The 27,327-nt window shown below is 41.4% G+C and overlaps 2 protein-coding genes across 3 annotated transcripts; one reads left to right on the top strand and one right to left on the bottom strand.

Annotated features, from left to right (window-relative positions):
- The first annotated feature begins 659 nt into the window (after positions 1 to 659).
- On the top strand, positions 660 to 5,601 carry alkal2a (ALK and LTK ligand 2a). Its single transcript, XM_083789833.1, has 6 exons — positions 660 to 1,413; positions 1,806 to 2,166; positions 2,520 to 2,573; positions 3,187 to 3,267; positions 3,459 to 3,533; positions 4,310 to 5,601. Exons 2-5 carry the CDS (start codon positions 1,887 to 1,889, stop codon positions 3,521 to 3,523), a joined length of 480 nt encoding a protein of 159 aa, XP_083645959.1. The 5' UTR covers positions 660 to 1,413; positions 1,806 to 1,886; the 3' UTR covers positions 3,524 to 3,533; positions 4,310 to 5,601.
- A 1,184-nt stretch (positions 5,602 to 6,785) lies between these two features.
- On the bottom strand, positions 6,786 to 26,477 carry acp1 (acid phosphatase 1). 2 transcript variants are annotated; one of them, XM_083789715.1, is made up of 6 exons: positions 26,423 to 26,477; positions 24,105 to 24,178; positions 22,566 to 22,679; positions 17,468 to 17,529; positions 15,915 to 16,020; positions 6,786 to 7,755 (listed from the first exon to the last, which is right to left on the bottom strand). In XM_083789715.1, the coding sequence occupies exons 1-6, from the start codon at positions 26,463 to 26,465 to the stop codon at positions 7,678 to 7,680; spliced, it is 477 nt and encodes a 158-aa protein (XP_083645841.1). In that variant the 5' UTR covers positions 26,466 to 26,477; the 3' UTR covers positions 6,786 to 7,677. The 2 variants fall into 2 exon arrangements, with proteins under 2 accessions (XP_083645841.1, XP_083645840.1); XM_083789714.1 differs by lacking the exon at positions 22,566 to 22,679 and adding an exon at positions 22,377 to 22,490 and having other exon boundaries at positions 26,423 to 26,471.
- Between the last annotated feature and the right edge of the window lie 850 nt (positions 26,478 to 27,327).

Raw genomic sequence — 27,327 nt, 5'->3', positions numbered from 1 at the left:
AATAATCTTCGCATGAATGTGGCTGTTAGGACTGTGTGGTCTCGCTCTCGACAAACAAAACCACGTGGCAAGCCATACTAGATTGTAATTATAAGTTAAGTTTAACGTATTTCCCTATATGCCTACATTACTCGTATATAATTGTTTTTGTATATATAGCTACAAGAAATGTTTGCCCACCAGGTAAGCATGTAAGCAGATGCATACGGACATTGTTGGACACAGTTCCCGAGGTGCGCAGTTGGGTTTAATTGCGCGCGCTGTCCTTTCAGCACCAAGTTTCCCTTTACGCAGGGCCACAATGCGCACGGTGGGGCATGAATGAATGAAATTCTAATATACCGTGGGGATTGTCCATGTCTTTATTTTCATCTAATTATGTAAAAACATAAAGAGTGAATTGTGAAATGAGAATGTAGTTGCATCAGTTTGCACTTAAACCATGTACGGGGATTTATTTAGCTTCTTTTCATAGTTCTGTATAATGTTTTTCTTTTTGGGGGAGGGAATTAGGCCAGCCAATTGCATGCCGTCACTTAAAGAGTGTTCTACCGACCATAGGGTATTAGCTACAAACTAATCTACATCATCTAGAGACGGAGGATAAAGTTCAGCTGCGGGTTGTTACACCCGTTGCTTCCGATGGAAACGGACTAAAAAAAATGCTTTAATATCAGTGCGTGTTTTGATCTCTAAAAATGGAACCGGTGTAGGCTAATAGCCTGTTAGTATGTACAGCCAATATAACCTTGTGGATTTTAAGCGAGCAAGGAACGTGAATCGAAAGGATGTTCTGAGAATAGCGCGGAGGTTATGAGAGCACTGCATTACCAATACGGATGCCCGTATCTCTGTGGTGCATGTCGGCTGATTGGAATTCCAATCAAAGGAAAGCTTCCTGTAACGGCGGACTGCAGATAGAAGTGGAGTGACGAGAAGGGAGGGGGCGCAGAAAACTTCTCCAGGCACTGAGTGACCAAACTGATGTGAACTTTCTCTTCAGGAGGAGAGTTATAACGCGATTCTATAATTAAAGACCTGGCATGGCATGGTAATCCACAAGGGACAGGTCACTACGTCCGCAAGACAGAATAAAAAGTGAGCGGCGGCACCTTGGCAAACGATCTGACACTTTGCTAAGACGGAGTTGTGGATCCGTGCACGGACGGCGGTTATTTTCCCACCCTTTCTGTTTATTCAAGGATTAGAAGATGACCACAGATGCCGAGCCAACACTTATAACTTCAAGAGACATTATATTACCCACTCAATCATTTATTTAAAAAAGGATCCATATGGGGCTGGACACCGCCAAGCGCTGAATTGATTTTACGCGTGACTTTATTCCCGTTTTCTTGTTGGACGCACTGGAAGTATTGTTTCCTATACTCCCAAGAGGTTACAAGCTCTAAGGTAATCACACTTTTATACTGCCTGCTTGCATTCACCAACATTCCCTTCTTCTGACTAAAATGATCCTAACAACTTTCGCCATATATAGGCTACCTGTATATTTCATTACAAAAGTGCCTAAAGCTCATCTAGGGATATTTGGTCTGCATGCTTTACACGGTCCTGAACAGAACTCTAATTATCGAATTGCCTCTAATTCGATAGGCTATAGAAATACAGAGATCACGGGGCGTTCACACAATAATGTGACACATGACTGAATGGGGCATACATGGGCTATTAGCCTATACATATTATCACACCATCAATGATGGACGAACAACTTTTGGTAATGAGTCTGAGAGAAATGTGTGCGCTGGGGGGCTGAGTTGTGACTCAAACCTCTCTTGCAGGTGTGTTCTAAACTGTGTCCGAACTGACTGAGAGACAAGAGGAGAAGGAGCTCGCCGCTTTTCTCGGAGTCTGCGGGAGCGATGAGCGGACTGCGCAAGCCCGTCATGATGGGACTCGTGCTGCTCCTGTGCACTATTAGCGGCCACCGCGGCGAGAGCGCGCACACGGTGGCTCCCTCCACGACTGCAAGGGACGACAAGAACCTGCTGAGGCGGATAGCTGACATGGTGAGACACGTGGATTCGAGCCGGGGCCCGAACAGCGCCGATAAGGTGTCCCCGGCGTCATCATCCACATCCCGGTCGGTGGATCCAAGGGATTTACGCAACCACAAGGCGGACAGAGGAGATCAAATTATTGGTGAGCAGTGACCCATTAAAGCCCCCCCTATTCTGAGTGACAACTGTATTTGGACCGACTTTTACAATCTACATTTTTAGCCCAAAATAGCTGCAATTGTCGTTCCTCACGGGCATGCTGCCTAGTGCCTGGGGTTGAAGTGGTTAATATGTCCCGAGTCCTGACTTTGGGGCCCTATAGCTTGACCACCTTGAACTTAAAGAATGTTCTTGCCTATAGCCTGTACAAACGCATAAGAAGTTCATAAAATGCATTTATGGGCATTGTCATCTGATAGCTGTATAAGCAATAGGCCTATATCAATATCTTTTACTCGCAGTTTAAAAGCTGATGTCCCTTTTTATATTTAACAGAAGTATTCCCCAGAGATCTGAGGAAGAAAGAGAAGTTTCTCAAACATTTAACAGGTAAGCTCATGTTATTGTGGCCTACTAGTATAGCCTATAGGCTACTATGAGCGACAGGTGTGTGTGTGTGTGTGTGTGTGTGTGTGTGTGTGTGTGTGTGTGTGTGTGTCTGTCAGAGTGTGTGTGTGTGTGTGTGTGTGCGTGTGTGCGTGCATGTGTGTCCATGACTCTGAGAGAGAGAAAGTGTGTGTGAGAAAGAGGTAGAGGGCCCAGTGGTTCCCAAACTGTGGTGCGTGCACCCCTTGTGGTGCGTGGGCACCTTCTAGGGGGTGTGCGACATGAAAAGGCTATGGTTTAATTTTAAATATATTACAATATATGGCAAGTATATGCAACATAGGCTATATATGCCATATTCAGGTTCATATATGTGCATATATGTGGATAATTAGGAAATGTATGTCTCCATATAGCTTATGCAATTTATATTTCCATGTGAGGGGGTGCGTCAGCTATAGGTCAGGAAGTAACAGGGGGTGCACGGCCAAAAAGGTTTGTGAACCGCTGAGATAGACAGTCAGAAATAAGAAGAGAATGGTATAGGCAGCTGTTATTGTTGTGGGCAGGCAGGTGGGTGTGACCTGGATTCATATCAATGCATGTTCTCTTGCAGGTCCTCTGTACTTCAGTCCCAAGTGCAGGAAGCATGTATACAGACTCTACCACAACACCAGGGACTGCACAATACCTGCATGTAAGTTTTGCAACCATGCTGAGGTATGCTCCAGTCTGAGCTCATCCACATTGTTTTAGAATCATCGCACATGTTTCAGATGAGCAGCGGTGGTGGGGGGGGGGGCTGGGGGGCAGAGCATGCAGCATGTACCTCGTGCGCAGTTGCGTATTTGCTACAAGTCACTCCATTTCATCTCGTCTTCTCCACAGACTTCAAAAGATGTGCACGGCTTCTCACGCGGTTGGCGGGCAGCCCACGGTGCATAGAGGGTTAACAAACGCAAGGTACAGAACGACATGTCCTGTCAATTCTGTCATGAAATGCTTTAGAAGGCCAAGACCCTTGAGAGACATTCCTTTCAATGAAAGACATGTGCAAGACTGCAAATACTGGCGCTGGGCCACTGTTAGACAATGGGATCAGCAGGCAGGTCAGCTTCATGGGTGATATGATATGTCTGGGTGATTCACAGCACAGCACAGGTAAAACATATGGCGATACTGTCCCAACTTGAAAGAGTATTTGACACTACTCTAAATGTGCGACCCATGAAAATCCATATGGTTCGACAACCGTCTAGAATATCAGTCAAATACTGTACATAACCAATGGGACGAATAATATTATGTAAGAATAAAGTAAGAAGAAGAGTAATATTGCTCACTAAAACAGGCAAAGACTCGATGCATGTGCCAATGTGGGTGATTTCTTCATAGTAAACGGGCCTAAAGTCCTTGTTTTGGATTAATACACAAGCAAAAGTTATGCCACATAATGTGTAGCCCAGTGGCAGATAAACAACATTATTAATAAGGGTCAGTGAGCAGTTAATCACTTTTAGTCTCCTGCACCCTCAATGTACTGCCAGATAAGTTTTGCCAATGTTATTATCCTTTTGTGTCAAACAAATACTGTTTATGCATGCTGTTGTAGCTAGCTACACACTATTAACAGCAGATCAGCAACAAATCATTTTTCATTGTGCTTATGCAAAGGATAACATTTTTTGGGTGCTGCCAAGTTGGAGACAGCACTAAATCTTACTTACTCTTTCTTGTAGGTTCAAGCCAAACCCGAACTATCCAGAAGAAAAAACCCGGACAAAAAGTGCCTTGGACAGTAACAGGGAAGCTAAGCACTCTGACCATCCCTGTCTGCTATTAGGCACTGCATTCTCCTCCAGAGTGGTCTCTCTTACTGAGGTGTGTGGAGTACAACCATCCCTGGCCCTGCCTGGCCTCAGCTGGAGGACACCACTTGTCTCTGCAGAAAGCAGCAAAAAGACAGACTATGATATACTGTAGAGCGTGAAGGTGGACAGTTGGACACGGAAAAGAGATGGTATGAAAATGTACCAATGACTGACACAACCATCTTGAGACCTTGTTCCTTTTTTCCCAAAACAAAAAGGGATTGGAGTTATTTTCTTTTCTTTTCTCCTTCTTTAGTGTGTGTGAGTGTGAGTGTGAGTGTGAGTGTGTGTGTGTGTGTGTGTGTGTGTGTGTGTGTGTGTGTGTGTGTGTGTGTGTGTGTGTGTGTGTGTGTGTGTGAGACAAAGAATCAAAATGTGAGCTGTATTTTAGGTGTGGATGTGACATGGCTTCTAACATTGGTAGTGGTATATTGATGTTTTGGGTCGAGCCTGCCACTTCCACTCAGTGCTGCATATTACTGGACAAAAGGCTCTCTCAGACCCCAGTCAGCAGAGCTGCATTCTTTCGTCTACTTGTGCACTGAAAATTATGATTAAATTATTAATCGCATGAACACATCCTTGCCTCTTGATGTCTTTGCAGGACATTAAAGTCATAGATGCGATCTTAAGGTTGGGTTCAAGTTGGGTTTAGACCTATAATTTGTCTGCTAAAATACATTTCTGTACTTGGACCCACAGAGAACATTAGCCTCTTCTTGCACATAACCCTAACCACAAACTGGTTGTTTTAAAAAAAATAAAAGGCCAGTTTGTGAAAGTGTGATGGTGACCAACTGACAATCCAATGTTTTGACCGACATCTGGTGCTTTTGTTCTCTGAAGGTCCAAATACTACAGATATATTGTATAAGACACAAATTATATATGTCTAAAATCAATTAACTTTCCCTTTAAGTAATGGTTGCAAACAAAATGTTAAGTTGCAGACCTCCTGTGAATCTTGGTTGAGCGTGGTACATTGTATATTTATATCCAAGTTGTCACAAGTTTCTGCTGTACATTATGTACACTAAACATTCTCACCAAGTGCAATATGTACATATTGTAAAAAAGCATAAAAGGAAACCTTATAACTAGCATAAATTAAAGTGTCTGGCATATATCAAATGGGTGTTTAAAAAAGCATATATATTTAAAAAATTAAATATATTTAAATAAATTATAAGATTGGTACAAATATGAGTGGTCTTTGTTTTGTATTGTTAGCCTATTGTCAGAAGGACTTTTAAAATGAAAATGTAAAAGTACCTGCAAGACTTTGTTATTTTAAGAAACACTTTAAAAAAGCAAAAACAGAATGATTTTTTGCATGTGGGGTCATTTGCAAGCAAATATTAGGCAATGTTTCTCAGACCTGAATCTAGTTTAAGTGCAAGAAGCAGTTCACTCAAAACAGGACATGACTTCAGCAGAATGAGTATTTGAGAAAACAAATATTGGTATATAAACATTCAATTGTTTATGTTTAAAACGATAACGCAAGCAAACTCTCATTCTGTGTACGGAACGCTTCAGAATTAGGCAGAATTCTGCAGTCGTCATACACTTGTATATGACAGGGTGTTTGTACAGGCCATCTGGCACAGCATTTACTGTTAACAATGCATGAGTTGTCCGATTCTAAAAGCACAATACTGTCCTACCTAGACAGCCCTTTTCATATTTTCTTCAATATAGGCTTTTCCTGTTTTCTTCCTTTGATTGGATGCTAAATTAATATAGTGCATGTTACAAATGTGACCTAGTAATGCCCTGCTGCATACTTAGGTAGACACATTGGGTGCGTTCGGAAATGCGCACCGGGAATGTGGTCAGTTTGTTGAGTGTGGTGGGTGGTGACGTCACAGAGTGCGTTCAGTGTGCCTTATTTACGAACGACCACAGCTGTGACGCATTCACACGAATCACACCGGCCAACCCCAGCTTCAGGGTAGGGTCGCTCAGGTAGGGCACTCGGCACACCCGGTGCGCAGCGCACTGGATTTTCGAACGACAACGCACCGAGTGCACTGAATAAACGAACAACGCGAGAGTCATACCTGGGAGCTTCCAGTACCAGGTTTTTACTGCTGACAACTAGCAGCTTGAGTGGAGCCAAAGAGCACAACAACAGTTGCTAATGGAAAGGAGTGCATTTCTCATTCAAATTATATTTTTATGACTTGTAAATTGTGCCATGTTCCACCTGCAACAATTCTGAAGTTAGTGGTAGTTGCATAGGAAAGAGCCTTGTTGCTTTGGAGTCATTCAGATTAGAGTAGATCACTCTCTGGGCATCACACAGAACAGATCCTTTCTCTTTTTTTTGGCCATTCCTTGATTTAAAAAAAGGGGAACAAATGCATACTGTAGGTGTCAAACAGCAGGTTTAATAAAACACATTTTTGTTACAACAAACAGAGGTTGGCATGAAACAATATATTCCAAACAAAAATAACAGTAATGTCAAGAATGTAACTAAACCAAGTAGGAATGGACCAAGAAAGTCCAAAACCAAACTAGGATTAGCATTTAGACTATAATTAACTTTGACCTCAGTCCCAGCCTTTAACCTTGCCCTATGATCCCCAAAGACCTCTCTGGTCATGCAAAATCATCTCAATGGTATCTGGATGTCTGATGACTGTGTATTGAGACGGCGCTATTTAGGATTATGTCTGAAGTTGGAATGGAAATATTCGGTTATATTTATTTTATTGACGCAGAAAATGGCTTGAATTAACACTCAACAAACTCCTAAAAGGCTTTGTTCTAAAACACTGATGTTTAATATTAGTATTATTTTAAAACACATGTAAAGCTTAATTTATAGTGCATCACATGACATTAGCCATTTTGGGCGGGAACCCCTTTTGGTGTTAGTATTATGTTATGCTTTAGCTATTGAAAAATATCCGATCTACAAGCTCATAGCGTGCCACCGAGTAGCGCGTTACAAGCTTGTAGGTCTGCTATTTTTGAAAAATGGAAGAAAGACTGACATAGAAACATACTGTAGCTTATTCCTCAGGTCGAAATGGGTTAAAAGAACTGACGTTATTAGCTTGTCAATCTATTATTTTCGGTGAGCAACCCGTTGTTCTGAATCTACAGTATAAATTTGACTTAAGACGTTGCAGAAATTGATCTGATGATCATTCCTTTTTAATCACAGTATCGCAGTATGTGAGGGTGATTCCTGGCGCCGGTCATCTGAGGTCACACCGTGGCCGTTAGTCAGTGCTCTCCAAAAATCCTTTGCAGCATCTCAGGCACTGTTCGTACACCTTTTCAAAGTCTGCATCACTTCCCTTCATGGGGACAGATATGAAAAAGAGATGAATTCTAAAGAAATGCTTAAGATATTCAAAAAAATATTCGAATGCCACATAAACACAATTACATTCATTTAATTACATTATTATTATATATATTTTTTACTTGTGGTCAACAGGATGAATAACCACCCTTGCAATTAAATCCACTCTGGATACGGTATGGCTCTTAAAGAGTCTATTCCGTCTACCAGATCAGTTTGTCGGGAGGTAATCTCACAAACCACAATTCTGATCAGTGCCAAATTTCACACTGCCAGTTGGATAATTTTAAGTCGTTGCACCCGTCGTAACATAGCATTTTAAGCTTCCTCCGTCCTCCAGCACAGCGATGTAACGGTGAAATTGGGGACCTACAAAAATATGTGACCATCTTGTGGACTTCATCATGATGACAATGACTGAACATAAAGTAAATCACTGCCGTTTGTTTATTAACCTAGTGGTATTTAGGCCACGTATGTGTCGGAATAATTCCCTGTCGGAACGATGACACAGCACCTGTGTGTCAGTGTGTGTGTGTCAGTGTGTGTGCACCAGCGTGCGCAAGTCTGTTTGTCCAGAGTAAATCGTACAAACCACTGCATGGATCAGTCAGCAACAATTAAAAAAAAACATTTAACGTAAATTTTATAATAGAAGGCAGTGGGATCGGGCTGAAACCTGGCCCAAGTCATACATCATAGATACAGAGGTGGTCATACAGTAGCGTTACGCTTTAATCTCGCCACAAAGCGGGGTTCTATGAGCTGTGGTTCCAAACATTGGAACCTTCTCATTGAGATAGAATGAGAACTTCCGCATTCCAATCTTACAATGGGAGTCTATGCTTGTCATGTGACTTTCTCTCTCAATGGGTATGGAGTCTATGGACGTATGGTTGAAGGCACACTGCTATTATACCCCGTCTTGTTATATTGCATGTAGGGCTATATACAGAATCCAGATCAAAATATCCTAGTTTGTCCTTCCCAATCGGTTAGAATTAGGGGTGCACGATTATGAAATTATGACCGATATCCGATCTCCGATTAATTGCAGGGTCACTTTCCTGGGGTTTTTATGTGGGTAATATGTGTTTTCAGATATTTCAGTATCCATGTGTCCATGGGCTCCATGATGTCTAAAACTACAGTTTTGCCTTCATTTCCCTCTGCCAGTTCCTACCACTACTCCCTGCCCCAATTGCCCTGAGTGGACTCTTACTGGATCATCATCATCAGTCTTGGTTTAGTTTGTCAGAGTTTGCTCTAAGTTTTAGTTAGAGTTCAGTTTTCCTATTGTTAGTTTAGTGTGATTGTGATTGTAGTGTGTGAGTTTGTGAACTTTGAGAGACTTTTGTGTTCTACGTTCTGTACCGTATGTACTGTATTTGTTTTGTAATATTTAATTAAACGTTTACTTTTTAATTCTGTTTCTGTCTTGAAAAAAACTAAATGTTATGCTTTTGCAATTTAACATTAACATGTCACATTAGCAGCCATTGTTAAAGTGAATCACATTTTGGACTAAGTGAACCTATTACATTTAATTGCCCCAATACAAACAGAATCAGAGAAATACCCGTTACCTGCTTATTAGAAACTGACAGTTGCTATGTATTGTTTGTGCTTCTGACTTTAGCTGGCATATTCTGCTCCATTTCCCAACTTGACATCGGCCTCACGCTTGGACTAGGAAAACTTGTGTTTTCCATTTATCCTCCTAACACACAGGCTCCGCTCCTTAGCTTGGCTTTCTTGCCATGTTTGTGGCCACTGGTGAGGGACCGCAGCCCAATATTGTTGAGCCTCCCAAGTTCTTACATGACTCCAAAACCACGAGTTGCAGGCCTGTAGTTCTGTTGGCTACCAGAGGCACACAAATACACGCACACGGGAAAACGCTCAAGTTGTTAACACCACGTTAACACCAAATCCAGAGCTAGCGACATGCTGTTAAGATTGACTGCATTCACATAAACGTCTGTGGTCAACCACAACTTCTCCCTCCACCTCAGTCACTAATATTTTTTGTATAAATTAAATCAAAAGAATTCCATATTGCCATTTCCAAAAATCCTAATAAAAAGCCACAGTTATTCAGACCAACCATTAGTCCAAGCCGCAGTGATGCAGATAGATTATTAGTCCAATACGGGGCATTATCAAAATGTCATATGAATTATGTAAACCTCACTGCAAAGTCAGTGCAAGCCAAACAGGCAGTTAAAGTGCGCGTTAACATTCCTAAAATCTTAATAACTCTTGTTTTAGTGCACATTAATAATATACTTCCTATCGTCAGACTAACACCAACGCTTACCCAAAGCCAAACGTGTCTTCATTATAATTAATTGCATTTTTATAGCAATTTTCTACGTACTCAAAGATTATGGTTTTACCTCTGTTGATTTTCACAATCTTTCAAGAACCCAATTTACGCTTCACAAAATGGCCAAAGACCCCACGTTCTAAGAGTTTGGCAGAACCTACAAAATGCAGATGGAAGCATTTGAGGTCGAAATAAGCTATATGAGCCACGGAACATGACATGGCAAACTAAATGGGGACCATAAAAAATAAAAAATAAAACAATTTGGCATACCCGGTACATCAACGTCATGTAAATTAAACAATGGTTTGGGGATGATACAATATTTACAAGATGTGTCCAGACAGGAAAGATTAGACCTAAGTATACAGGTCATCTGTTCTGATTACTGGCTGTGAGTGAAGGAGAACACGAGTTGTGTGTGTGAAAAGTGAGGTAGCCATAATTTCCCTGGCATGAAGAATATAGCTCTCGTTTGCTCCAATTTGCTTTTATTGTCTGCGCCTTGCGCCTGGGTATGATCCTCTCTCCCTGTGGGGGGGGGGATAGTTTCCATGAATGCACTTGTTTTCCAAAAACACTGCGTGCACCTGAACCTGATATACGGCCACAGTTTCTTCAAAAACTAACCGAATACTAATTATGTTCCGTCTGCATTTTGTTAACAGTTATATTTATCAGAATCTATTAAACTTCAGCTGTAAAACAAGTTATATATATTACATTAGGTAGATTGTTATTTATACATAACATAATTAAATATTTTAATATAATACACTTTAATTTAAAAGTTCATGCCTGTGATTTCATGGAGGCCGTGAAGGCTTAAGGACATGAGGCCACAGGCGCCTTGATGCCCGTCTGCTCTGTTGCTTCAGTTTTCTCCTCTGCTACCTTCCTGTCAATATGTTATTTTTTTAATAGAAAGAAGAGGAAGCACTTTGTGGTCGGTCATTAACGGCAAGTTAATTTGGCGAGGGTTCAATAATAGATAAATAAATTCAAGTTCCTTCCTCTGTGGGCTGACAATCATCCAAGTTCGAAAAGAAGTGGCGAACGCAAAGAAAATCCAAGGCACTCCTCTCAGTTAAGTTTAAAAAGCCTATATTTTCATGGCTCAGCTAGGCAAAACATTTTACGACCTACGCATTTCGGCTATGAAGGGGGGGGGGGGGGGGGGGAACGGGAACCTTCCAATTTACTTTATATATAGTATAATGATTTAATATATCAATAATAAAAACAACTCAACACAAGAACATTCTAAACACTGTAAAATGTATTACCCTATTTGTGGGGTCACTGTAATATCTTGAGCTCAAAACCTACTCCTACACACTTTCACTTAGAAACTTGAATATGAATGAATGAGTGAGTGAGTGAATGAATGAATGATGAATATTTTAAATGTTTTGTAGTTTTAGAAATAGTTTACTTTAAAATTATAATGAAAGGCAATGGAGGATTTTGGTATATCACAACTTCTTCATACTTTCACTTTGAAATAATTTGCAGTTTTCGAAAATATTTCACCTCAAGTGCCCAATGCATTGTCAATGGCCATGGCCATTTAAAGGGTAGAAACAGCAAAGAACACAAGTCTATGTCTTTTACAATGGCCTTGTAAACCAGATTGGGGAGTCCAGGGAGCCAGATTGCTCATATGCTGAGTTGCTTATGCCAGGATTCGATCCCACAACCTTGTGGTTCAGAAAGTGCTCTTCCTATTAATACCCACCAGAATTAATTAATAACCTCGATATAATTTCCCCCGTTCAACCCTTATTTTCATAAAGAAGCCAGAAGCGTCTGACTCAACCAAAACTAACCCCGACATGCCATACATCACTCCCCTTCATCACCTCCATCATCAACACCTCGGTAAACTCAGGCTAAAATCTGCCTTGGCTTCAAGTCAGCCGGAGTAACGCCACTCCTCAAGAAACCAACTCTTGGCCTGGGCCATGGCTCAGTGGTCTAGACACCTTGGCTGGTAATCCAGTCTGGCAGTGTGCCGCGGGTTCGACTCCCGATACCGACGGCCTTTACGGCATGTCTTCCCTCCATCTCTCTCCCAATTTCCCGTCAGCCTACTGTCTGTCCCTCCATGAAATATATAAAATAAAGCAAAAAAAAAAAAGAAACCAACTCTTGACCCCTCAGATTTCAAGAACTACAGACCGATATCACTCCTTTCCTTTCTTACCAAAACTCTTGAACGTGTTGTCTCTAACCAGCTCTCTCTCCATCTCTCATTGAACAACCTGCTGGATTCCAGCAGCTTGTTCAAAGTCAGGATTCAAACCAGCCCATTCCACGGAAACTGCACTCCTTGCAGCCACAGAAGCACTACATGCTGCCCAGGCTGCCTCCCACTCTGCAGTCGTGATTCTTCTAGACCTGTCAGCAGCATTTGACACAGTGAACCACCAGCTGCTCCTGGATACCCTAGCTGATCTAGGCATCGCCGGGACGGCACTAAAGTGGTTCTCCTCCTACCCAACCGACCGGACCTACCCCACAGGGATCTGTACTTGGTCCCCTCCTTTTCTCTCTGTGCACTAAATCTCTTGGTGCCGTCATCTCTGCTGAGTCTACTCACAATCTATATTATCACTGCTATGCCTATGACACTCAACTGTTTCAATCCTTCCCCCCCTCTGCTACTCAGGTGGAAGAGCGCATCACTGCATGCCTGGCTGACATCTCACAGTGATGTCTTCTAACCACTTCAAGCTGAACCCAGACAAGACTGAGCTTCTCTTCTTCCCAGCTAAGTCCTGCCCCATGCGGGAAATAACTTTTTCCATAGACAACGCCTTGGTAACCTCAGTCCCAACAGCCAAGCACCTCTGTGTTGTCCTGGACAGTCGGCTCTCGTTCAAAGCACACATGACAGCCGTCACTCGATCCTGTAGGTTTACACTCTATACAACATCCAACGAATTAGACCCTTCCTCACCCAGGAGTCAGCCCTGCTCCTTATCCAGACATCAGTCATGTCAAAACTATTGTAACTCCCTCCTTACTGGCCTACCGGCATGCTCACTTAAGCCTCTCCAATTAATCCAAAATGCCCCAGCTTGCTATGGAGTTCGCACGGGTCTGCTCTCCGATTTAATCCAAAGATCTAAGCTGTGTGATAATATACATTTTGAGTTAAAACCATTAATATCAACCCATGTCCCTGCACTGTAGCAATTAGTAAAGCTGGTGATGCCTGTCAGTCATTGCAAAGTAACTAAGTGCATTTACTCAAGTACTATACAAGTGCTTATAATTCATTCTTTTCCATTTTTGTTACTTCTACTACAATTACATAATTTGACAGCTTTAGTTTATTCTTACTTTGCAGATTTTATTAATACAAAACCTCGCACCAGGTCCAGGCACCTCTGCTGGTAATCCATTCTGGCAGTGTGCCGCCAGAATGGATTACCAGCAGAGGTGCCTGGACCATTGAGCCATGGCCCAGCTCAAAGTATATTTTGATAATAAAACATTTGTAAATTTCAAGCTCCAAAACTCCCACACCACATGACATACCCCCCGTTAACAATACTTTCTAGTTTATTCTATACTTTGACATACAAGTGTCAAAAATAGCCAATCTACAACCTCACAATGTGTTGCCTTGCGACACACATTATTCACATTATTGCTTGTGAAGCAAACAGCCTTTTCCCCTCATTTATTTAACTGACAGTGAGATTATGTATTCAAAATATAATCACCTTAAGCCTTAAGTTCAATGTGTTGAGCCTTAAGTTCAATGTGCTGTGTGTTCATGTTCACACATGTACTGCCTTTTTTCACAAGGTCAGAAAATGGGCTTGTAAATCTTTCTTATTTAGCAACAATAGCCAAGCCTCATTGGTAAAGGATCAAAAGAATAGAATGTTTAGACAAATGCTTTTTTTTCCGTAATAAGTAATAATATGTTACTGTGGAAAAGGATCACAGACGTTGTGCTGCCAGGTTTGGGTTCATTGCTTCAATATGTGAAAAATTTAGATAGCACTGTACTAGGACAGGAAGTCCATGGACACACAGTTTGAGCTTTTGTGAAATAAGCAGCTTCATTTGTATTCAACATTCATTCCTTTATTTCATACTATGTATTATAAAAATCACACTCGTATGAAGTGAGAGGTGCTCTTATCATCATACATCATCACGGACACACAGGTTCCCCACTCCACAGGCACGTACGTTACCAGTCAACTAAAGAGCCATGGCCCAATTTGAGAGTAGCAACGCAGCACCGTGGGGAAACTCTCCCGTGTCGGGTGAAAAGAAGCAGCTTGGACTCTTAATGCATAGAAGGAAACATGAGGTCAGTTCGCTGCCCCCCCAGGTTGGCAGAGGAAGTGTAGCACCCAGGATTACATTCGATAATTGACACTGGGTGAAAAAATGGGTTATAAAATTGTGGGATAAAAAACATTAAAAAAAAAAGAAGCCTCGGCCGGGAGGCGAACCCGGGTTCCCATTCCACAGGCACATATTCATCATTGTTTTATTTGATGTCCTTGCTGTCCTGGTATTTGGCCTTTGTGCCCTAAAAAAACTGAAACCGTCCAAAAGCCAAGTGGCCTTGCACCTAAAATGACAAAAGAAAAAAGGCCTGGACTGAATAAACATTTTGATTGGGCAAGCACAATGAATGACAGCCTCGCTGTCACAACTATTGTCCAACAGCACAATATTTACTTTTGAACTGTTTTTCTTTTAACCTGAAGTCATATTTTTTGGCCTTGACACTACTCCATTCACCAATAACACTACTCCATTCACCCTCAGCTCAAACATCTGCTCCTCCGTCAAAAACCTTGGCGTCACCATTGACAGTACCTTCAGCCTCAACAAACATAAGCTCTGTAGTAAAAAGCAGCTTTTTGGGCCATGGTTAAACCTCATTTCCCACCCGAACAGCTGGAGATGGCAATTCATGCTTTTATATCCTCTCCGGTATTGACCAGTCCACACTCAGGCGCCTGCAGTTGGTACAAAACGCGGCTGCTTCGCCTCCTCATTGGCACAAAAAAGCAAGAGCACACAACTCCAGTTTTAGCTACACTGCACTGGCTCCCTGTCACTTTCAGAATCCCTGCACGCCCTGGCCCCTTTATATTTGTCAGAACCTTTGGAGCCCTACACCGAACAAAGGGCACTGAGGTCAGCTAACAAGGAGTAGGGGCGACCGCGCCTTTGCTGCTGCTGCTCCTAGGCTTTGGAACTGCCTGCCCTTCTATATAAAAAGTGCCAATTCTTTTAAATACCTTCTTAAAATTTAAAATGTATTCCTTAACTTTTAGCCGCACTTAATGTTTGTGTCTTGATCTGTTGCACTTTTGTTGTTGTTGCACTTGCATACTTTAATTGTTGATGTTTTTTTGTTCTCACCCTGTACAGCTAAATTTTGATTGTTTGACTGTTTAATATCATGATTTGGCTGTTGGCTTTGTCCGAGGCTTAAATGTCTTTAAATAAATACTTTTGCTAACGTCTATGGGGAAACCGAATGGGGAATTATTTCCTGGTGCCCTCGTCATTCTGAAAGTGGGCGGGACTGCAATGCTCTATTTTTATTGCTAGTATGGGGATCAAGATTGAAATAAAACTAACCCCATTTTATTGGGTGAAAAAAAAAACAATTTTATCATCAAGTTCCTTGAGGGGGATCCAACGTACAAATGTTTACACTCTCAGAGTGAGAGTTATGGGGATAAAAAGTTTGAGAACTACTGTAGGGATTAAGTGGTTAAGGGTGTGGGAATCCACTATCATCATTATGCTCCTCATAAAAAGGCAAGACTTACATAATATGGGTCTTTGATGATCAACTGTTTCTGAGGGTCATATGAACCAAGGAGTTCAATCTTTGCTCTGCAGTTTTTCACGGAGTTAGCCTTCTTTTTCAGGTCGCTGCACACAGAGAGAAAACAGATTACAAAATTGGAAGGAATGACAACTCCTATCCAATATGTGTTTGGGCCCAGACAGAATATAATCCTGTATGTCAGAAAGAATAAAACGGATGGACATTTCAAATACGGTGTCCAATATGTAGATAGAAACGTAGATAGTAATCCTGATCCTCCTGACCACTATTACAATAGCTTGGACATACAATACAATAAATGCATAGGAACAGGCCAGGGTATAGAGAAGCTATAGTAGCCTACTATGACAGTTAGCAAACAACGCGAGACATCAATACAGATGACGTTTAGGACTTTATAAGGCATGATTCCAGTGTCAACAGATGGGTACTTTTCCACTGTAGTGTCTACACATAGATACTTACTTGGATCTGAGAAACTCTGCAACACCTCCAGCAGCAGAGAAACTACTGTACAATCTATGGAGGGTACTTGTGCCAAATTGGGAGCTGAGCCATAATCCAGTACAGGGCTGAATCTAATAACAGGAATCTCCATGATACCGAAAATCTAATATTTTGTGCTATTTAAGACAAAATCTCAACCTTGGCCTAATTCATAAAAAGCACAATGGACTAAGCACATTTCACTAATTGATAACAATGAGGCAGAGATTGTTAAAGTCGTGGACGAGGCCCCCTTTTAAGACTGGTCTCTATTTCTCGTTCTGGTCAGCTTAACACATGTGGAGGGGGGAAAAGGGAAGGAAAGGGGGGAAATAACAGCCCCCAAAGAGCAAAGACAAGGCATCCAAGGAACTCAGTAAGCTGCTTACAGATCAGATCCGCTATAGGCATGTGATCTCAAAATGATCCTTAAACGTTCAAAGTAGCAAAAGTCCCTCCCCTTGGAAAGAGCTTAAGGAAGGATATTGCTCATTAAAGGGAGACCTTCACCTACACATTACATATAGGTTTGATGTTTTTCAGTGATTTTCTTGTACAGATGTGTTATTTGAAAGACTGGCACATGTCCACTGTGGGTTATTTTCTAGGTCATTTCTCTGCACTGATGAGGACATAAAACACATACCGACCTCTTCCAAACCAGGCTTATTTTCAGAGCCAACAAAACCGCTGATGTTTCAACGGCCTGAATTATAAAATGGGATACTCACAGACAGACTTGAAGTGTATTTTTTTGGAAGTGTCAAAAAACAAAGTCTAAACCATTTGGACATTCAACTCACATTCACTTCAAGGTTGAATAAATGAGCAGATAATCACAATGACCAAAGTCCAATTTAGTTTTTGTTACTCTGAAACTGGAGCAGTAAGTCCTTTTGAATGGCAGTCAACTAGGACCATGCAATGCCACAGCATAGGCTAGACGTTTTTCAAACACCATGTCCACATGGAAGTTGTTCTCCCAACTGTGATACACACCCACAGAAACTCAAAACACTGGGACTGAGTCCAAAATACGCATACCTCAAATTGTTCTCGTCCATGCACAGGATGTAGTCAAAGCTGATGAAATCTTCCTTAGTCACCTAGAAGAGTGAGGGAAACAGAACAGAACAATGGTCAACGTTGGCACTTGCTGAGCAGGCATCACACTGTATTAAGCATTATTTATTTCGGGGCATTCAGGCAGGGTCCCCGTCCCCGAAATCTGCTGCTTTGATTTTATTTTATTTTTTTAATCGCAAAGGATGTGGCATAGTGCTCAAAACGGACATTTAAAAACCATTCTGATCTCATAGAAAACTTGGCAGGGTGCCCAAGATCTCAGAGTGAGAGAGAGGATAAAGGGGGGGGGGGGGGGGGGGGGGTTAGACCCTCTGGTTCAGACCTTACGACGTCATAACTAATCCAACCGACGGGTTGCTAGGATGTGTAGCGCATTTTCATTGAAAAATATTCTGAATTTTTTTCCAGTTGGCCTCTCCTTCTGCACCATACTCCTTGCTCTTTTGCGCATGATTGTGTTAACAGAGTTATGAAAGGAATCAAAGCAGCACATCTGTGTGGAGGGCTGTTGTGCAACAGCTTCCAACAGGGCTGGCGATGACTCAATGAAACAAGCAGCAACCACAGCCTCTTAAGTAGTTGTTAAGGAGTTTGAATTTAGAGCAGCAGTGTTCAAAGTCCTCCCCACGGGCCAATTGCGGACCAGGCCCCACGGTACAATTTTGACTGGCTCACAGCAAACCTGACAAAAGACCATCGATATTTGATATTGATGAAATAAAATTGTTGAAATCCAATACATTTGTATGTGACTTTAATATGGTCCAAAAGCACATGATGATAGGTAGGAGATGTAGTTGGCCCTTATTGGGCGATTTCATATTTTCTAATTTGGTCCCGTCGGAAAAAGGTTTGGACACCCCTGATTTAGAGGCATGTTGAAGAGAAGGTTAGAAAAGCATGAGGCTGAGGAGAGAAGAAAGAGGCTAGTGACAGACGGAGTAAACTGTTCTCAATAGCTCTAGCAGCCCCATCTAGATAAAGTCAAGACAAAGCTGATTTGACAGAGACACCTTGGCCAATTAAGGGAACGCTAGAGAACTGGATGGGTCGCATAATGAGAAGTTTGAGAACCGTTTGCTTTGATTCTAAACGAATAAAAATGTTGGCATTCTGTGTTTCCAATTACAGCCTCTGGAATAGAGGGTATGCTGAGTCGTGACATCATCATCATACCCGGAAGTTATGCGGGAACACCTACGGAGTGGGAAAAAAATACTTTCTGGCCTTGACAGCCCCTACTGTACATCCAAACAGAAAAGTCCTATCTGAGATTGTATTAAACGACGTCAACAACGATAAACTCACTTTACCACTCGATTTGCCACTCATTTTATGCAAGCGCATTGCGCATACCCTCTATTGTATGGCTGCATTTTACATCACAAAGATCAGATAAACAAATATAAAAATGCATGCATACTCGCACGCTGTCACAAGTCCTTTGTTACACACTGTCTCAGAGACATGGTGGTAATAACTGTACATGTTGATCTCTCTTTTTCAACCTATATCTCTCTCTTTCACTCACACACACGCGCACATGCACACACACACATTGAAAGCCTTATGTGAACCCTCCCATGAGGCAGACATAGGCCCTGGTTAGATTTCTCAAATGCTTGACTGACAGCTAAGCAGGGAGGCTGTTACTGTGCATGAGGAATGTGTTGGGAGTCCACAGTTCAAGTTGAGAGCAATTTTAATACACAGAAATATATGAAGTTATAAATATAAAACTAGGCAATTTTGTGATTTCTTGGATTCCAACCATTGTGACCTAACCTGCTGGGAAATATAGCATTTCTACAACATTCAGTTCAACTTTAGGCATTTGTGGTGCCCACTTTGAACAGAAGAGAAAATGGCAGTGCTTTCTATAGAGGCCCCTCAATACACAATTCAAATTTTGGGTTGATTGGATGATGTGTTAATGATTTGTGGAAATAGGCCTATCCCAAATAACTTGGAAGACAATAATTAATGATTACAATATTGAATATCAAAATGCTGTTTTGTCAAATGACTCCAGTGATCATGTACCGTATATGCCACATTTTGTGACATCTGGACAAATTTTTCAAAGGGGGGGGGGGGCTTCTCCCTTAAATGCTTCACATTAGTGCTGAGATCTAGATTCAGACACCTATGCAATCTCATTTTGTGAAGAATCGTGCAGCATTAGTTGGCTGTCCAATTCATTTTAGTTACTCCTATGTTTTCGCGAATCGTGATCTCTATTGACCTATAGCTAAGCCGCTCCCCAAACTGCTATGGTCCAATCACAGCTAAGCATAACATGGGTTAGACAAACCTCTCCACCAATAGTTTTCCTATATGATAAAACATTGTTTTAAAACAGAAATGCCACGCACATACTGTATTTTTCCAGTGCATATGGCATGCCTTGTTGACAGATTTGGAAGGTCTGGTTCCAAAAATGTAATGTAATGTGTAAAATCCATGATGTTTACATTGGAATGAATGAGCCCGGCTGGAAAGTGTCCAAGTGGGAGTGTCTAAGTGGGAGAGGCCGGGTCTTAGCTATACAGGAGGAAAATCGAGATTCGCATTTGAGCAAGAATCGTGCATCACTACTTCACATAGCGGGAGTTATACAGTTTGGGGGAATACTACTAAAGTGTCTTAAATTATCCTTCTCAGATTGTATTTTTTGGAGCGGTGCCTCCACTCCATTACGCAACTATGCGTGTCCCTATTTAGGTATACGTGTCCGTGTCTGTCCAAGCACGGGAAGCTGCAACACAGTAACTCTGTCATCTCTCGACCATTTCGCACGCGGGAAGGCTCGCCGAAACAGGCCTGGCCCCCTGGGTATGTTCCTGGGGGTCTGGATGTTCCGGGGGCCCCCGGGGACAACCACACGGTAACTCATTTCTCGAAGATTCTTTCTTAAAATAATCAAAGTACACTACAATACAGAACAGAGCACAGTACAATAACTATAACAATAAATGTATAGTTGCACCGCTAAGTTCACACAGGTAAGATTTTTTCTGTCTTCTCCATCTTAAGGGTTTCTCTGAACTACTGTATAGTGTAGATGGATGTTACTTGCATCTGTGGACCAATCCAGAATTAAGGAATAAAGAACTTTCTTTTTACTATAGCAGTGTGTGTGTGTGTGTGTGTGTGTGTGTGTGTGTGTGTGTGTGTGTGTGTGTGCACACGCGTACGTGCGTGTGTTATTGAGGTCACGATTATTATTGACTTGGGAAACACTGAGCATTTTTTGAACGTTTGTTTTTATTTAATAACGTCATAAATGTTTTTTTAATAGTGTTTTTTCTAGATTTGTATTTCTTTTCCGCTTTTTGCTCCTCGTTATCGTTTGGTCATAGACTACTTTGTATTTGAATTTCAGATGATTAAACAAATTGATCGTATTGCCTTGCGGTGCAGACACCAACTTGTCTGACCAAATTTAAAGCTCTCTATCCATCATCTTGGCTTGACTAGAGCTGCACAATTGTGGGAAAAATTATACTTGTAATAAGATTATCAAATTAACTACGGACGTAAACAACTTCTTGGGTGCTACAGTGCACACACACGCACACAGTTTCCTTTAGTTACTGTACTGCCTCCATACGCAATTACGCATGCACAAACACACACTGTAAAGGACCCATTTTTATGGCTCGCAAGTAAATAGTATAGTATATATATATATTGTTCACTCCTCAGATGAGATTTGAAGTCACGATGAATGTGAAGTTGTAAGTTCACATCCAATAACTCTAACATCCAGCCAGAGGTGTCTGATAAGCTCCAAATTGCTCCACATAATCTATTATGAAGTGCATTGTAGTGTGCTTGCGTCATAAAGCATCTAAATTTTGTTTTTGTGGGACCAGCACAGTCTCCAAATGGTCTGCTCTTTGGCTGGCCTGTCTGCATACTGGCAGCAGTAAAAGTTCAGCAAAGTTCAGAAAACACACAAGTCGGGGGAGACTAAAAGAGAGGCTGACCTAATGAAAGAATAGCCCTCCATATTCTTCCATTGCCCTCTTTCTCTGTCCATCATGTCAAAGTTCATTGTGAGGATTGTGGATTTGCCTGGCTTCGGGCCAAGGGTTGAGCCTCCCCATCCCTACTTTGAAGAGATTAGTTTAGTGCCTGACTGACTGGGCTTGCACAGAGATAAATGAATGAGACTGCAGATCCACTGCACTGGGTGAGACTCCTCCATATTTCTGGTGACGTGGTGAGAGAGCAAGCATATTTGGCTATAAAACACTCTTTTATAGGCTTTTCCTATTGTGTAGACAGGATAACAAACTGTTTATCGCAGAAGCTTCTTGGTGTGAATGGGGCTTGGCTATAAAAATCTGTTATCTACAGCAAACACCATTCTACAAATTAGTCTTTAAGGATTTGAAAGCAAATGCAAATCTTGAACACAGATTTCATATCTCTGAAACAAAATCACAGGTCAGTAGATAAACACTGTCATTTCATATTCCTATTGGTATAAATAATATTAAAATACTTTGAGGGGCGCTCCTATGCCCAGCTTTGTGTGTTTGTGAGTACCAAATTTTAGATGATTTGATTGGCTGAGCACAGAATGTGCCCAGCTTTGTGTGTTGGATTATGCCTATCTTTGTGTTGTGTGTAACAAATTTGAGATGATGATGTATGACGATAAGAGCACCCCAGCCCTCACTTCATACAAGTGTGATCATTTTTATATAATAGATAAGTATTATGTATTTATGATGTGGATAGGCTATGCCCAGTTCAGTAGCTAGGTACCCTTTTAACAACATGACATTCTGTATACCCTGCCCATACTAGAGAACCATATGTCAAGAAAGAGGACCCCCGGGACAACCGGCTGTACCTGTTGAGCCCTGTGGTTGGTCTCAATGCCATGTTCCCTTAGGCAGGCCAAACCACGAGCATCCGGCGAACTGCCTGTATTCCAGTCAGATGTAGCAGCACTGTCTATCACCCACTGCAATAACAGAAAACACAGAGGGGGGAAAGGCTAGCTGCTGCTAAAACAGGTGGTTGACTTGGGTGGGCGTACCTGCTTGGCCACGTGCCTCATGGGCACATCATGGCTCTTCATGCAGGCTTGGCCACGGTGGTCTGGAGGGTTGCCTATCTCATAGGTGGAGGTGGCAGCACTGTCTATCCTCCACTAGACAGAGTAGTAGAGGATCCATTTATCGCACGCACGCACGGTCGCAGGCACAGTCGCACACACAAACAAAAATACATAATCCCACTCCACAGCATACTATGAGATGGGCTCTTGAGAACAGATTTATTAGTAGGGCTGTCACGATTATGACATTTTAGTTGACAATTAATTGTCGCTCAAATAATAAACGATTTAATTTTATTGTTGAACATTTGAACATTAGAAATAAAAATGACATTTCTGTTTGTCAAATTGTTTACGAAGCCTAAAAGCTAAATAACGTAATTATTTAATAACTTTATACTCACTTTATATGAATAGTGCGAATAGCTGATCTAAAAGCTCAAACATAATCATCTCATGGCACATTTTGAGCTTGCTATTGTCCTCTATTTTGATTATGTTTATGCATCAAATAATTGCGATTAGGCAATTATGTAATAATTGTGACAGGCTCATTTATTAGTGACACAAACACTTGAATTTATCCAACACTTGCTGGGCATTCATTTAAATCATACCATATGCATTCAATTTTCTTTTTTTTACCAGCAGCTAGCTACACTTTTACACAATACAACCAACTTTCTGCAGTCTCACACTCATGCACTGTAGTTATTAACTACATAAAATATAAATGAATTAGCCATGTGATGTTTAAAAGAAAACAAATGCTACAGAATTGTATTCCTTTAAATAAATTTGTAATAAAGTATCAACTAACCCCCAAGGTTCATTCAAGTTGATCTTAAGTCACATTATAGTCTGTATCTTGGTAAGGTAAAGTATCATGCAATTTAATGCAGTTAGTTCAATATAGTTTCTTAATCTGTGATGTCTCTAGAAATTACCTTGGTTCAGCATTGCTGTTTAAAAAGATATAAAAGATGTTTTAAGCTGCCAAATCTCTGCTGATCATTAATGGAATGCTTTTAAAATAGTTGTAGGACTAGGACAGCATGACACCTCATCTGCACAGGCAAGGAGCGAGCCTTACGATAACGATACCACGCGAAAAACTGAGTGTCGGCCATCAAATAACCAATAAATAGTTGTGTGTACATCTCTCAACCACCTCGTCAAATAAGAGACTCTGCGAGCGAAAATAGGAGGGATGGACGATGGCGCTGCACGGTGCGTTGTCGCTTGCAGTACATCAGGACAGTCTCATTGAAAAAAACATGTATTTTAATTAGATTTCCTCGTTCGCATCGCTGGCAGTGCAGATGGGGTGTGACTGGGTGGGTACAATAAATAAATACCCTGTACAACTGAATTGAACAGAAGTTTTATGTTGACATTACAATTTGACAAAATATTATTTATTTATTTTGCTATAACACACTGTGACGACTAACTTGTAGCAATATTGGCCTCTATTGTAGAGTTATCCCGTCCGATTGGTCTTAATAATCATCATACCTTATCCTCCACACCAGCATCTGCTACCATCTTTCTGAAGACTGCTTCTGCAATGGGGGATCTGCAGATATTCCCTGTTCCAAACAAACCAAGAAACAATTTCATGAACATGTGAACATTTCAATCTAATGTATAATTTTTTTTTAAGTACATGTTTGTGACCTTGACCAGACCTTGTGCTGTTCAATCATAAATATTGACGAGCTATAAGCATTTGTCTAAATGATACATAAAACAATCAAACCGTCTGAACTGAGTGGTGCTGTTGGGGTGCCAGACTATTGGCTGTCGGACTATGTAGTCTGTACTGTACTGCCTCTCATCATGCACCTGTGCATGTGCTACACCGCAGTCTGTACTGCACTGTGCTCTATGCTGGTGTTACACTAAAAACTAGATAAAGTGCCAATCGGCACAGGTCTCCACCAGGGCAGGTCAGGTTGTGGCCTCATGGTGGCGCTATAACAGGCTGTTGAGGAAGATTTGGGCCGGAGGTTGGTGTTGGAGGGATGCAGGTACAATGTTTTTGTTTTGCACAAAGCGGCCTCCTGGTGGCGCTATAACAGGCCGTTCTGGAAAGTTTGGGGCAGAGGTTCATCGTTGGCATCCAGGGAGTGTGTGTGCAAAATTTGGCATCGACCGGTTGTGTGTGTGTTTGTGTGTGTGTGTGCGAGTGCATGACGCGACTTGGCTTGTTGCCGAGATTAGCTGTTCACGGACACACGGACGGACGGACACACACACTGACGGACGGACACACGGACGGACGGAGTGCAAAACATACTCTCCCCACATGCCTTCGGCCTGGTGGAGACAACTACTGGTGTTACACTAAATACTCAACTTCCCATCATGCACCTGTGCACAGTGTGAAGCTCAACAGCTACTTTGTCACCTGTTGGTACTCTAATTGTACATACAAAAGGGACACACATTGCTGATCCTTGGAGTGGCTGCACCACTCAAAAAGCGATTAGTTTTGGAAAAGATAAAACACCCCAAACTTTGGATCTCTGGACACGTTTTTTGGGGCCTTGACCAATCGGCCAACTTCACATGTGTTCTTACACATTACAGAAACATCTGCCTGGAAGAATAAGGAATCATTGATTGATTGAATACTTCAAAAGTTTGCATAAAAAGGCACAAGAAAGTACAGTTCAGTCTGCTAAGAGGATTTAAACCCAAGAAAGCCTATTGGCTTGTTTCCATTGGGGTCCTTCATTCATACTCAATTCATTGAAACATTTAATGACATACAAATATACAGTACTATGCAATGATATTATGTTCAGTAAAAAGTTCTGGGGGAGCTTTGACTTTTTACTGGGGCCAGTTTCAAATTGCAGGCAGCAACATGTAGGCCTATGTGATCTTTTGAGAGCGGTTTTGAAGGAGTTGGTTGATTGAACAATATTTATTAACAGATTGTAGAATGGGTACAGTTCAACGAAGGTACAGGTCAATACAAAAACTGCTAAGAGAAACCAGAAAAAGTACTAAGACTTGTTTACATCAGGGTAAAAAATTTCAATTCATCAAAACATTTAAAGACATACAAATATACACGTCTATGCAACAAACGAAATCATAATGTATACACATGAGTCAGATAGGGAGACTGACTGACTGAATCTAGTATGAGAAGATATTGTGGATGATGGATCCATTCCAGCATGAATATTCATCGAATCTACAGTAATACTGTATATAGGTGCGATGAGGTCGCCTAATTAAGGTGTTTCCCCTGACGCCAATAACCATGACGTTGGTTATGTAACTTATGTAACACGTGACGTACGCATCAGTTATTCCACGGTGTATTCCACGGTGTATTTTACGGTGTATTTTATCGATTGAGTCACCAACATCTATTTTTTTTTAAAGCTTGTTGTTAATTTATTACTCTATATATAAAATATATATATATATAAAAAAATGTAATGTAATGCCTGAGATGAGAAATTATGTTTTTCTGCCAGTCCTTTATTTTCAAGGGGGGAAAGTCCAATTCGTAGGCTACCGGTTTCGTGGAATGACTCATATGCGCATATCTCTGTTTTACAATTACAATTATGGATCCTTCTCGTCGTCACTTTCAGAACTGGTGGAAAAGACAGCTGTAATAACTAGTTTCTAAACCGTTTACAATCTACACAGCAACATAAAGCACTGTCATTCATTTAAATACCTATAGGCTATGCGTCACACAAACACAAAGCAGTTTGAATGTGTCAGTGTGTCATGATGACACACTGACACATTCAAACTTGCTTTGTGTTTATACTTCAGTGTGGGTTTAAAAAGACATTTCTTACCCAAGCACACAAACGAAACTGACTTGGTACTGCCGGCTGCCATGTTGCTTTGAAGGGTCCTGTGTCATGTTCCTTGGATGGCCAATATATGCCTGATCAAAAATAATCTCCCCACGCTGAGCGAGGTTTCATAAATAATATCAATCTAAATTGCTATATAAAAGCAACAAATGGCCCGACATTAATAACATAATTATTTGATTTGGTAACAGATTCTAACGCCAGGGCTCCACTGGGCGCGTTGCGTCACGACACGCGTGCGTCACGCGTGCGTGCGTCAAAAAACGAACCGGTTCAATTTTATGGTGACGGAGACGCGACGCAACGCGGGCAGTGGAGCCACCCTCCATTGATTAAAAGGGCACATTCCCGACGCTGACGGAGACGCGACGCAGACGCGACGCAGACGCGCCCAGTGGAGCCCTGGCGTAACTCGATTTCATTCAAATGCATAAAGTGCATGAAGTCACCTGACACATAGGACCCGCTTGGCCTGGATTTGCATTTTGCTTTCAAATGGAAGTACCGGTAATTACATTCACAACTATTATCGATTGAGTCACCAAAATATATTTTTAAAAGCTTGTTGTAATAACGGTGTTGATTAAACCCTGTTAATATATTACTCTGTATATTGAAGTATTTATTAACAACAGTTTGCAGAATGGGTACATTTCACATGAAAGCACAACTCAATACAAAGACTTTTGTGTGGACGAAAGCATAACAGTTGTTCACAACAGGGTCCAGTCCACCATTTTCAATTCATCAGAGCCAATAACAATAACCATGACGTTGATGATGCAACACATACTGTACATCACCTACGGTTATGAGTCATTCCACTGTGTATTTTATCGATGACTTCCGCACACCCGGTAGCTAATTGTGCGATGATGATGACG

This window comes from Protomyctophum parallelum, assembly GCF_964188405.1.
Source record: "Protomyctophum parallelum genome assembly, chromosome: 19".
Lineage (NCBI taxonomy): Eukaryota > Metazoa > Chordata > Actinopteri > Myctophiformes > Myctophidae > Protomyctophum > Protomyctophum parallelum.
The sequence above is the reverse complement of the archived record's forward strand: the minus strand, read 5'-3'. Positions and strand labels throughout refer to the sequence as shown.